At 48.4% G+C, this 12,819-nt stretch overlaps 1 protein-coding gene across 1 annotated transcript in view; it reads left to right on the forward strand.

Annotated features, from left to right (window-relative positions):
• AGK (acylglycerol kinase) overlaps positions 1-12,819 on the forward strand; it is a 51,784-nt gene that overhangs the window by 17,733 nt on the left and 21,232 nt on the right. Inside the window, exons 6-7 of the mRNA XM_088448800.1 lie at positions 4,959-5,051; positions 6,358-6,390. Coding sequence (XP_088304926.1) covers positions 4,959-5,051; positions 6,358-6,390 — 126 coding nt within the window. The remainder of the gene's footprint in view (positions 1-4,958; positions 5,052-6,357; positions 6,391-12,819) is intronic.

Genomic DNA, 12,819 nt, shown 5'->3' on the forward strand with positions numbered 1-12,819 from the left:
CCTTAACAGTCGTTGACCCCGCTCTGTGATTTTACGTTATCTTCCGCTTTTAGGCTGAGTTGCTGCTGTTCCTAAACTCTTCCATCCTATCGCAGTTCCACGCTTCCTATCGCAGTTCCACGCTTCCTATCGCAGTTCCACGCTTCCTATCGCAGTTCCACGCTTGAAGTCACTGAGCTCTTCAGAGCGACCCATTTTGTATGACATATGTTTGCAAATGAAGACTGCATGGCTAGGTGCTCGATTTTATACACCTGTGGCAACATATGGTCATACATGGTTCTGTCCATGACTAATGAATCCCCAAAATGCCTAACCTCTCTTCCCCAGGCACCTGAAGGGAAGCAGCAATTACCCAGCAGTCTTCATTCCATGTAACAATCAGTATATAAATGTGCAGATATACTGAGATGAAGGACGTTCTGACCCCAGGACACAAATCTAATCTAAAAGAAAGTGAAATGTGCCTGTGAGGGGATTGTTGCTTTAATCTCCCCCCATATGCCACTTACTAACCAAATGTCTCCCAGGATACAGTCATTACTTAGTAAAGTCTCCTTAATGACTCACTAAACTCTTTTTGCTCTAATGATACTCTATTAGTATACTTGAGAACTTATCCGCTACACAAATGATCACCACATCGGATGTTGTCATTACAGACGGCGATTGTGTCACATATTCCATTATTAGCCTGTGACCTCAATATTTTATTTATTTTTCCTTTTGAATTGTGTCTGTAAAAAGTTGTACTCAAAAGGAACTAAACCAGAGGTGCCCAAGCACAGTCCTCAAGGCACCCCAACAGTCCAAGTTTTACGGATATCCATGGTTGAGCACAGGTGGTTAAATTAAATAAGGTACTAATTAAGTCACCTGTGGTCAAGCAAGGATATCCTTAAAACCTGGACTGTTGGGGTGCCTTGAGGACCGAGTTTGGGAAACTCTGAACTAAACCCTATAAGTATGTAGAAGTGTTTGCAGGAGGGTGCCCTCGCCTTTATAGCCTTCCCTTGAATATCGGACTATTGCTCTTTATAGTGAGAACACGTTGATAACTGTTTTGAAAGCTTGAAAGACCATTTCCTTAAACAGCGGAGTTGAGCTTGAGGCTGCCTTGGTTTCCCAGCATAAGATGTAAACCCTGCAAGCGACCGTTTCCTTTTTTGTGTCCTCTCTTTTTTTTTTTTTTTTGTAGATATCTGATGTACTTTGGTTGCAGAATGTACCCGCTTTTTAATGGGGCATGTACTGTGATGACAAGCTGGTTACCTGGTGAACTTTAAGGGAAGGCACGTTTGCAAACGTGGAGCAGACCTTTTAAAAATATATAAGGTCAAAATACAAGCCACCCATAAGTACAGCACTTGCAGGAAGTGCAGAAGAAGTCAACTAAGTCTGTGGTTTGACCGCAGTCAAATGGAAAACTATGAGCATCGTACTAAGCACTTTATAATGAGCTTAAAGGAAGTTTCAGGGAGTTAGCTTTTCACAAAGTCACGGCCAGTTGCTTTACAGGGAACTTAGCCGGATAAGTTTGTTTTTTTGTTTTGTTTTTTTTCCGTCTTTAGGACCACAGACCTTCCAGCTGGTTTGTCGGTCACAGTAGCGACTACGGACCTTTCAAGTCACCAAAGAAAATTGCAAGTGGGAAGAAGGGAGAGGAGGGGGAATTAGAAATGCAATCAAGTGTTGCGGATTAATTAGAGAAGTTTGGAGCAACCTCCATGCTCCAAAATTAGAAGATGCTTTCTGTGCGTCTGCTGTGAATGCTAAACAGGGAGGTCTGTGAATAGGGAAAGGAACCGGGGGGGGGGGGGGATTTTAACCCTCCTTGTCCCACTTACGTTAGGACACTACTGTGGGGGGCTGCTACCGGTTTCTTTTCTTTTCTGCTCTGAATATCGCCAAATGGATGTATTGCTGAGTGTGAGACACACGCTCTTTTCTATTCCAGAGACGTTGCGAGCTCGCTCATCGCTTCTGCCTGTGTGCATCAGCCACGAACTATCACGCAGGCACCGTTGGCCCCTATAAGACATACGGTCACTTGCTGATGACAATACAGCGAAACGCGTTTCTTGCAGCAGCGGGGGTTTTGTAAGGCCGCCCATGATTTGTGGTTCTTCTATCGCAGTTCTGTAACCTTCACTATCTTTCCAATCACAAAGCTCCCGTTTTATATTGCCAGCTGGAAACACAGACAAGAACTGGCCTTATAGCCAGAGCAGTATTGCACAGAGGGTGACCTATAGTGAAGTGAATGCATTTTATTATATACAGCGTGTGCAGTGTATACACCTGATGTCAATAGAAGATGTCTTTGTAAAGAGAGAACATTGTATGGTTGTTGACATAGGGCCTGATTCAGAGCCGCTCGTAAGCGGCCGCTCGTTCGCTCCGAGCGATGTTTGCCCAACTGCGCATGCGTACGGATCGTTATACGCATGCGCGAACCAGTCAGTGCGGTCGAAATTCATGTGCTTGCAAAATAGCGAATGCCTGAAAATTTGAGTGACAGAAAGAGGCGTATGTGGGTGGTAACAGGGGAAGGTGCTTATAAACGGGGAGTGGAGATCCGATCGCAGGCGTGCTTAAAGGTCAAAACGGGCGTTTTATGGGTGTGCATAATTAAAACAGCAGCGTCATTGACCACGTCACTGGGTTATTTTATAGCCAGAACTGCTCGCAAGATTGTGGTAGGAAAAACCAACCACAAGAACAGCGAGCAGTTCATACCCTGGTCGATGTACTCGATTATCTAATAAATAGCGGACATGACGTAGGATGCGAGCGGCCAGAGGGCGTATTTTTCCAAATAACGACCGCAAGTTTTGTTCGCTCGTTCAGACCTAGAGGCGTGAACAGACCGCAAAGAGCGAACGGTTCATTTGAATAGCCACCCCTATTTTCTGAACGAGCGAGCGCTAATTGCGTCCGGCTCTGAATCAGGCCCATAGCTAAAACTTTTTTTTTTTTTTAAATACTACATTGTATACTGGGTAGAGCTGTGGGGATGCAGTCAGGAAGCCTGCGGTCGAATTGCCGACCGCCGGCTTCCCGACTGTCAAATCCCAGCAGGTTACTAATAACAGACGTCGAAATCCCGACGCCTGCCATTAGATCTACGCCAGGAGCCCAACGCCCAGCATACCGAACAAAGGTAAGCTGGGTGCGGACAGCCGCGGGGGAGGAGGGTTGGGTTTCAGGGCTCCCGGGGGGGGGGGACAGGGTTAGGCACCCCCCCAGGAGGGTAAAGGGGCCTGTCCATTAGCAGATACATTTGAACGATGAACGGTTTATCGTTCAGTCGTTCAATTTATCTGCTAATGGATAAGCTCTGAACGATAAAAATGCGCACTCTCGCGACCGACAAATTGGGTCTTTTGTCTCTCCAACATGTTGGTCAATTATCGTTTATCACTGACAGATATTAGAAATAGTGCCTAACCCTAACCTCCCCCCCTAAGTGCCTAAACCTAAGCCCCCCCCCTAGGGGGGGAGGTTAGGGTTAGGCACCCCTAAGGGAGGGTTAGGAATAAGGGGGGGGGAGGGTAGTATTACTTCCCGAAATTCACTATCGAGATCTTCACCCCTGCCGGGCTTCCAGCATCGGGATTTGAACCGCCGGCGGTAATACATGCTGATTCCGAGCTGTGCCCTCACTCCAGCATTTCCTTCTGGTTCTCCATTATTCTGGATAATGACACTCTCTGACAATGAAGTGGCCTCATATGAGACGTAGCAGCAGAGAACCAACAGTTAATATTATACCGCTTCAGTCTGCATAATCGCATGGCTAGAAATGTAAGCTAATTCAGTATAATCACGGTGTCTTGTAACCTCCTGTAACTAAATGTCACGTCACTGACTGCTGGGAGTCTTACATGCATATATTATCCATTCATTAGAGCAAGTAATGGTTCTGCCATAATACTGCATTAATGTATGGGTGTAAAAGTGAATACAAAAGTGCACACATCTATTAATGCTTTTTACTTTTGAGAATACATTCCTATAGTGTTACATCTATATTTCAAAGTTCTTTTTGTAGCTTTGGGTGGTGCAGATAACTGTATGTCGTATGTTCGTTTTGGGTAGCGTGATGTCAAGTGGGAAGTGTCCCCTGTTCTCCTATACCGCTGATTGCACAAATGTTTTCTGAAGCAGACGTACGTGCCTTGTCTTACTGCAGGTCTGACGGCAGTGACACGGGCTGATTGCACCGCAGCAGCGGAGTATAGTACCTGATCCGTAGCAGCCGTCTGTTAACCCAGCCCACCCCCTGACATTACAGTACTGTAAATCAGCCCGGTGTCATCCTCCTGAAATGCTGTGACAGATCCCTACGAAGAACGCTGATTAGCAGCAGGACTGCTAATTGCCAGCCGGCTATTTTCGGCTGGCAGATTGTTGATTTGTGATGTATAACATGGCAGTGACAGCGCTAGGGGGAGATCAATGTGAACGCACAGCAGAGAACCTGAGAACAATGGCTCCCGTCTAGTTCACATTACTCGGACAGAGATACAAGAGGAGAGGGCGATAAAACATGTCCTGTCCGTTCCGCTTTTTCTCAGTAGTCCATCATCGGCGACCGGGAAAAGAGAAAATGTTTTTAAAGCGGCCCTGTACAATTATCAGCAGCCTCCTAATCATTCCATTGACGACAGGTCTGACCTGGTTACAGCGTAACATCTTAAAGGGGCGACAAAGCTAAATTCAAGTTGGTTTTAGCAGGAAAAGTAGTTTTGTTCCCTTCTCAGACGGCGGGTCGCTCACATGCCACGATTAATGTCATGAATGTTTCACCTTGTCCTTACTCTCTCCTCTAGTTTAGACTCCATGTTGTGTCCTTTAGCGGACAGCAGCAAATACCAGGTACCCGATCCCGTGCGGTGTTACAGGCGCTGTAACCTCGTTTTAATGATTCTTACCTGTGACCTTTCGTCTTTCAGACGGACTTCGAAGGTCAGGCCAAGAAACTGTTAGAGCTGATGGACAACACTGATCTGATCATCGTCGCTGGTGGAGATGGGACCCTTCAGGAGGTAAGAACCTTAGGCTTTTCGTATAATATATATATATTTCTGCAGGATACTTAGTCATGATAATTAATAGGCACTTTATATGGCTTGTTGGGAGAGAGTGGTATTTTCTATATCGTTCTAGTGTTTTCTCGAAAAACATGTCCATTTACTGATGCGCGTTTATCCCAGATCAGTTGACGCGTTTCATTCAATTTAGCTTGGACTTTCTTAAAGCTTATACAGTGTTCTCCCCAGAATTTTTTTCCAGCCGAGTGGCATCCAAAAGTAGCCGGGTGGGGGCCTTCGCAATTATGCGCGCACCGGGAAATGAGGTATCTCCCAGACCAATCCAGCCCGACAGGTCTCAGGCTGCTCCCCCACTGGCTCTCAGTCAAAAGTGCCCATTATGCAGTGCCCCCTGTATTTGTGCCCTTTATACAGTGCCCCCTGTAGTTTTCCCCTTATGCAGTGCCCCCTGGCTGAAGTAGTGCCCCTATGTAGTGTCTGCAGACTGGCCCCTTATGTAGTGCACCCAGGTTTAAAGTGTCCCTTATGCAGTGCCCCCAGGTTGGCCCCTTTATGCAGTGCCCCCAGACTTAAATAGTGCCCCCAGACTGGTCCTGGCCCCGGCCCCAGCCCCAGCACTTACCTTTACTTGCAGGCCGCTCGCCGCTGCCTCGCGCTGACTGGATCTAACTAGATCCAGCAGGCACGTGGGGCAGGCTCCTCACGTCGTGGGTGACGTCATGACGTCACCCACGCAGTGCATCACTGGGAACGCTGGCCTCTGAAGCGATCTGAGGCTTCTTTAGCATCCGGTCGCTTCAGAGGCCAGCGTTCCACAGCGGGGGTCGGCGGGGGAAAGTGCCGGGCGGCAGGCTGTTCTGCCGGGCAATGTGCCCGCAGAAAACAGCCTGGGGAGAACACTGTTATATTATCACAGTTTGGAAAGCCAGATCAGGGTGCTAATAATCTCAGCCGCACCGGTGCTCTCGGCAGATGACCCGTCACACCATCTATAGGTGAAAGTCATCATTTGCTCCGTTTCACCGAGACCTATAAAGAGTTTGATATTGAGTCAGTATCTTGTTTCGTTTCCCTGTGTCGCTGTCATTGACTAACAGCTTTGCATTTGGTGACCTGTATTAATGCAGAATTATGACGCCTAAGACAGGAGAAGATGGAGTCCCCCCCCGCTGCTTATTGCGCATGCTTATAACGTGGCAGCAGTCGGCACCCCAGCGCTATATTGTGTGGGCAGAGCGTTGTACTGGTATTCCACCTTATTAGCCGGAACATTAAGTAACACGTTGGTTTTGTTCTGCAGGTTATCACAGGACTCCTCCGCAGGCCTGACCAGGTAATTGTCTGCTGCACTGAATTCTGGGAATGTTCGATGGCGCTGTTGCACCGCAGGGCATAGTCTGAGGCTTTTACTCATTTCTCGTTCTCTGAGCCCACGTTATTTCAAATAAGTGTATATTTCTTTATATCCACTGGTTTCTAATCTAGATTTGACCTGGGAGACGTCTGTTGTCCTTAATGCACTTCCCACATATGTTTACTAAAGAGCTGGAGAACGGTACTGAATGCGCAGGGGAGCAGGGAGAGGTAGGAGTAGGGCCTGTCGACAGGAGAGGGATTAGTCCTATCGGTGCTCTGATTGCCACCTCTTCTGCCGCCTGCTCGTTGCATTAAAGCGTTAATTATATGAAAAACACATTCTTGTGCGACTTTAAGGAAGTTTACTAGGTGGCTGATATAGAAGGCTTATTTATGATTGCACTAAAGCACCAATCGCAGAGCAAATCTTTTTTTACAACGTCACCCTTGGATGTACCGACCAACGCGGCAGCAGGCTTCCAAATGTTTACACTGGCCAGTGGGAGCAATTGGGTGTATCGGGGTGGCCCTCGTTGGGTAGGCAAATCGACGCACTTAATAAAAACATCACATTACAATTTCCTAAATTAGCATTGTTGTGTTCCAAAGCCCTTAGATGATAAAGCAAGTTTAATTTTTGTTTTCTTCTTCACCCTTCCATAGGGGGACAGAGGGACGACACTGGGGGGAGGTATAGGGTGGCAGGTTGGGGTCTGGGCACCAAACAGTTAATTTATTCAGAGATGTGCAGCTCAGGCTCCTCCTCCCCTAAACCCCACCCCCAGCCCAGGCAGGCCAGTCTAAGTTTGGTGCTGCAGGAGCATGCACCTATAATAGTGGGGCTTTTCACATTTGAGAACTAGGGATACCTCAAGTAGAGGTCAAGAACCGAGGGGTTAGGGTGGTAGAGCAGCAGCTGACGGGGGGTGACAGTGATAATGTCTTCCTATTGCGGCCAAACCCAGGTTTGGCTAGACCTGCCCAGAGGCGCGGAGTCTAACCCACTTTGTGGTCTTTACCAGTGGTATGCAATCGGGAAGCCGACTGCCTAAATACCGGCAGCCGGCTTCCCGACTGTCATATCCCGGCAAGGGTGAAATGCCGGGCGTCTAGACACCCGACAATTCCCTGACGCGGGAGACCGGCGCCCTGCATCCCGATCGTAGTGATGCCGGGCGCCGCGAGCGGACAGCCCTTGGGGGGGAGGGTTAGGTTTAGGGCTCCCGGGGGGGACTTAGGGTTAGGCACCCCCCCGGGAGGGCAAGGCTAGGGGGAGGGAGGGTTAGGGTTAGGCACCCCCGGGGGGGGACTTAGGGTTAGGCACCCCCCGGGCGACTTAGGTTTAGGAAGCGGGGAAGGGGGTGGTTAGGGTTAGGCACTTGGGGGGAGGTTAGGGTTAGGTACCCCTAAGGAGGGTTAGGGTGGTTAGGTTAGGTTAGTAGATACTCGCCTATCCACGATCAGGATTTCCAACGCTGTCGGGCTTCCTCTGCCAGGATCTCTGCTGATGTCGGGCTGCCGGGAATCGTACCAATTCCTTACCAGTGACCCCTCCTATTGGGATTTGGGTCTCGTCGCACCAAGTGGGCAGGTTGCGGCCCACTAGATTGGTACCTGGGAGTGGCAGAAGACAGAGATATTACTAGAAATGAGACAGTACTGAGAATAACTAGACTTGGAATGGCACTGGGAAATACTGGGAAATGGAGTGGCATTGGAAATACTGTAAACTTCCGACAAAGTTTATCATCGGATTTAGCATGCTTACTTCTACTGGTGTTCTTCCAGAGATTTTAACCCCAGATTCTTCTGGCTTTCCCTAGTTCTCTCATTTCTACAGTCCGGCCTGGATTTGGGTCTTTGTATGTCTTCCTTAAAAGTACAGGTGTCGGCCCTTTCGGTTCTCTTTCAGAGACAAGATTGCCTTGATGCTGGATGTTTATACCTTCTTTCAGGGTGTTCTCCATGTGCAGCCTCAGTTTGTTCCTCGGCTCAATGGGACTTGTCCCTGGTGCTTCGGGCTCTTCAGACACCTCCCTTAGAGCCTTAGGATATGGTGGGCCTTCATTGGCTCACGTGGAAGACTTTTTTTCCTCCTGGTTACTGCTTCAGCTCGGAGAGTGTCAGACTTGAGCGCACTGTCGTGTCGCTCTCTTTTTCTGGTCTTTCACTCGGACCGGGTCATTCTTCGGATTCGACTAGGTTACCTTCCGAAAATGGTTTCTAGATTCCACCTCAATCAGGATATTGTGGTCCCGGCCTTTCAGTCTTCTGCGGATGAGGCCTCTTTGGATTTTGTAAGGGCCCTTCGCATCTATGTCGATCGTACCAGGGATATTCCCTTGTCATACTCTGTGGTTTCCACAAGCGTGGTTGGCTGGCTACGAAGCAGACCTTAGCCAGGTGGCTCCACTTATCCATCCGCCACGCATATGTGGCGGCCAAACTTCCAGCACCGGCCGTGGACGACTGTTCATTCCACGAAGTCGGTTGGTACCTCTTGGGCAGCTCGTCGTGGCACCTCTGCGGAGCAGCTTTGGAAGGCGGCCACATGGTCGTCTGTTCACACCGTTATCTAGTTTTCATGTGTTCCATACCTACGCCTCTGCGTATGTGGCCTTTGGGCGACAGGTACTCGGTGCAGCTAAGGAGTGTCCCCTTCCTTAGGGGGATTGCTTTGGGACGTCCTCAGCGTAGTCCCTGTGTTCCCTATGGAATGGTGAAAAAGAAAAGGAGACTTATGTCTTACCTGTTAAGTCCTTTTCTTCGGACTCCGAAGGGGACACAGGGCTCCCACCCACCATGACTGGTGTTTTTTTTTTTTTCTCCTTGTTTTTTGGTTTCCCTGTCTCTTTGGGTGTTTGTGTCTGTGTGCCGGTCTTCCTTCCCCTTCTTCCCGCTCCTGCCTTGGGCTCGCTAACTTGACTGACCTGCCTGGGCTGGGGGTGGGGTATAGGGGAGGAGGAGCCTGGGGTGGGGTATAGGGTAGGAGGAGCCTGAGCTGCACATCTCTGAAGAAATTAACTGTTTGGTGCCCAGACTCCACCTGCCACCCTATAAGGTTACGTTCTGCGGTCACCTCCTGCTGTGGCAGGAGATGGCCTGTTTCCAGTGCAGGCGCCAATTTTTTTTTCCATGCTGAACCATTTCCCCCGCCGATCTGATAACAGAGAAAATGGGGTACAGGGGATGATGCAGAGTTTGGCCGACCTATCTGACAATTACAATTAATAAGTGCATATATACAAACCAAACGTCCGCCCGACGTGTCGAGCCTGGCGTCACAACTGGGCGGGCATTTAAATTTGCCGACCCAGTTGAGCTGTCACTCACCGCCGGGTCCCCTGCAGCATGTGTCCGTGCGATTTGGCCGGGGTATACACAGCAAAGCGCTCGCGATATATCGGCTGTTCGATTGAATGGCCAATATAACACCCAGTGTGTACCCAGCTTTAGCTTGACGCGCTTAGGACTACTCTCTCCTGTTGCCAAAGCAGACAGCATCTTTGGCATAACAAGGAGCAATTGTAACTTAAAATCGCATATTATGGGGAAGGAATGTAAACAACTTGATACTGTAGGTTTACCGAGTCGGTACTTACAGAAAGTTACATGTTAATACAAGATTTATAGTAGCTTTCACACTGTGGTTAAGTGTTTAATGCTTATTGTATATGTTTGTGAAATTATATTACTGAATTCTTCTTCATACTTCTGGAACGAAGTATAAGACCTAAAGAAAAATCGTGTCGCTGAGCACCATCACAGGCATATTAAGACAATAAAACTTCTCTACCTGATGAAGATTCTCTGATCTGGGACAAAATTCCCATCGTGTCACGTTATTCCATGCAGACTGTTATTCCATCTGAGGGTGCGACCTCATTTTAAGATCCCATAAGTGCATGTATTATTGAAACTATTCCTCACAGAGCATTTACCAGTCTGCTGCAAACCTCAGACCACCCGGAGCAGCTGATGGCCTGTCATGCATTACTAAGCATTGGTGTCAAGTAGCCCTGAGACACGCGCCAAATCAAGCTACATAATATGCAGGAAACCCAGTTAAGTCTCCTCTTTATCCAAAGGCATCCTGTACAATGAATCGTATGAATGGTCCTTGCTATAGTGGATATTACCACAGCGCACATATAACTGTGGCTGCAGGGTTTATCAGGAGTTGTCGCCCCCAAGAATAAACCAGTTTCTCTAAACTTTCCAGAGTCCTTCTGTCAGGGTAACATTATTTATCCTGTGAGCATCCTTTGTGGACAAGAACATTTTGGGGTCAATCAGACCCGCTCGCGAGCAAAGGACGCTCGCAAGCGGATCGATGTTGCCCCACTGCGCATGCGCAAGACCCGGATAGCGACGGGCTCTCCGTCGTTCCGGGTCTCGCACCAAAGGGGGCGTGCTGTCGATGTTGATTGACAGCACGCCCCCTTTGGTGGGCGTGCCGGGGGCGTGGCTGCCAGACGGAGGCGTTCCCATGGGAACACCTACCGTCTGAAGCCGGCCCCACTGACATCACTAGTGATGTCAGTGGGAGTGATCTTGGCTCTGATAGAGCCAAAATCACTCCTGGGCTTGCGGCAGCGAGACCCTACTGCAGGGTCTCGTCGCAAGCCCGATGGTCGCGATGGTCAAAGACCATCGCGACCATCTTTTTCGCCGCTCGCATATGCTGTGGGTGGTCACCCACAGCTATGCGAGCGGCCAGGAGGCCGCTCCATTTTCAGGTAGGAGGGCACTGATTCAGAGCGAGCGCTCTGGTCAGAGCGTTCGGCTCTGAATCAGGCCCTTTGTTCCTTTCAGAGTCAAGCTGGGTACTCAAGCCAGAGCCAGGTTTTCAGCAAACCATTACAAAACAATAAGGGGTATATTTGATAAAGTGAGAGTTATTAGAAGTGGAGATGTTGCCCATAGCCACCAATCAGATTCCAGCTATCTTCTAGAAGGTGCTAGTTAAATGTTAAGTAGAATCTGATTGGTTGCTATGGGCAACATCTCCACTTCTGAAAACTCTCACTTTAGTAAATATACCCCTAAGTTCCAACCAATGAACTCTCAGCCCCACAGAAAAGGTCAGGATGCACTAGGAGCTTCTCTGTTTTTAAGAATAACTTTTAGATCTGTCGGTACCCAAGACTGTGTTTAATAGGGCTACAAAGTCTCTTCTGTACTTATCCCTCCCTGCAAAAGTTGTTGCCCTCCTCCATCTCCATTTCTGCTATAGGTAATTTTGCTGAAGCAGGTTATGATCTTGAAGGCCAGCCTGGCCGGGCCTCAACCTGAGCTCCCCCAGTCGACTGCGTTCAGCGCCCTCCCTTCAAGATACAGTACGCTCCCTCAGATCGGTGGTTCATTCCATGGAAGAGGGAATATTCATGACTTTCCCGGATATGCAAGAAGCTTTCTTGCATATCCACGTTCTCAACATGGAACATCAGCACTTCCACTTCAGAGCCCTCCTGTTCACATTCTCAATGACACCAAGAGCATCTACAAAGGTGTTTAGGCGTGGTACAATATCCTGTCATTGAACCCGGCAATTTTCCTTTCTCTATACCTCAATAACATTGTTCTATACATCAGCAAGACACTCATCGTTATCTACAGGGTCTTCAGAAGGTTGCATATTAAGTGAATTTCAAAAAGGTTTATCTCCAACTATCCCAGACTCTCAAATTCTTTGGTGACCTATTCACCTTACTGTCCTGGAGAGTGTATCTGCAGCACTTGTCAAAGTATCCAAAATCCTCTTCACCTCTCAGTTACCTGGCTCACCCCAGTCTCAGGCCTGCACTTTCTGGTTCATTGGTTTCAGCTCTAGAGACCATCCCTTGCAGTTCCACATGAGACACCTGCAGTTATAAACTGCTCTGATGGATTCAACCAGGCTTCCTAAAGATCAGGCCAAAATGGATTATGTTACCCTGGACAGTCATAATGATGGATGCCATTCTCTAGGGTTCGTATTCTGTCAAGACCGTTGGTCCCAAATAAAATTGTACCCTCCCTTTTTTGGAGATATGGGTGATTGTAGCTTTAATCAATTTGCTAAACTTCTTTTAATGCCACTAAGTACTCATCCAGGTCACACAACACAACTGTGGCTGCACAATTAAGTCAACCATCAGGGTGGGATCAGGAGTCAAGGATGGTCAGACTAATTTCTGCTTTCTCCACTTAAATGCCAGGAACTCGGCCAAGTCCTCTCCCTGATGCAGCTCTTTCCATTTTAGATTCTTGCTAAGGGAATCATTCTTCTGCCCACACCTGTCCAATAAACACAATAGTTTGGTCCACACTGTGGGATGCGGTACAGACTTCTTTGTCTCTATGTGTGGTCGGCCTCTTTTTTTCGTGTCTCAGATTCTCTTCGTGGCACAGGTTGCAAAGGAGC

The sequence above is a fragment of the Taudactylus pleione genome, unplaced genomic scaffold (assembly GCF_031769625.1).
Source record: "Taudactylus pleione unplaced genomic scaffold, aTauple2 ptg000465l, whole genome shotgun sequence".
NCBI classification, from domain to species: domain Eukaryota; kingdom Metazoa; phylum Chordata; class Amphibia; order Anura; family Myobatrachidae; genus Taudactylus; species Taudactylus pleione.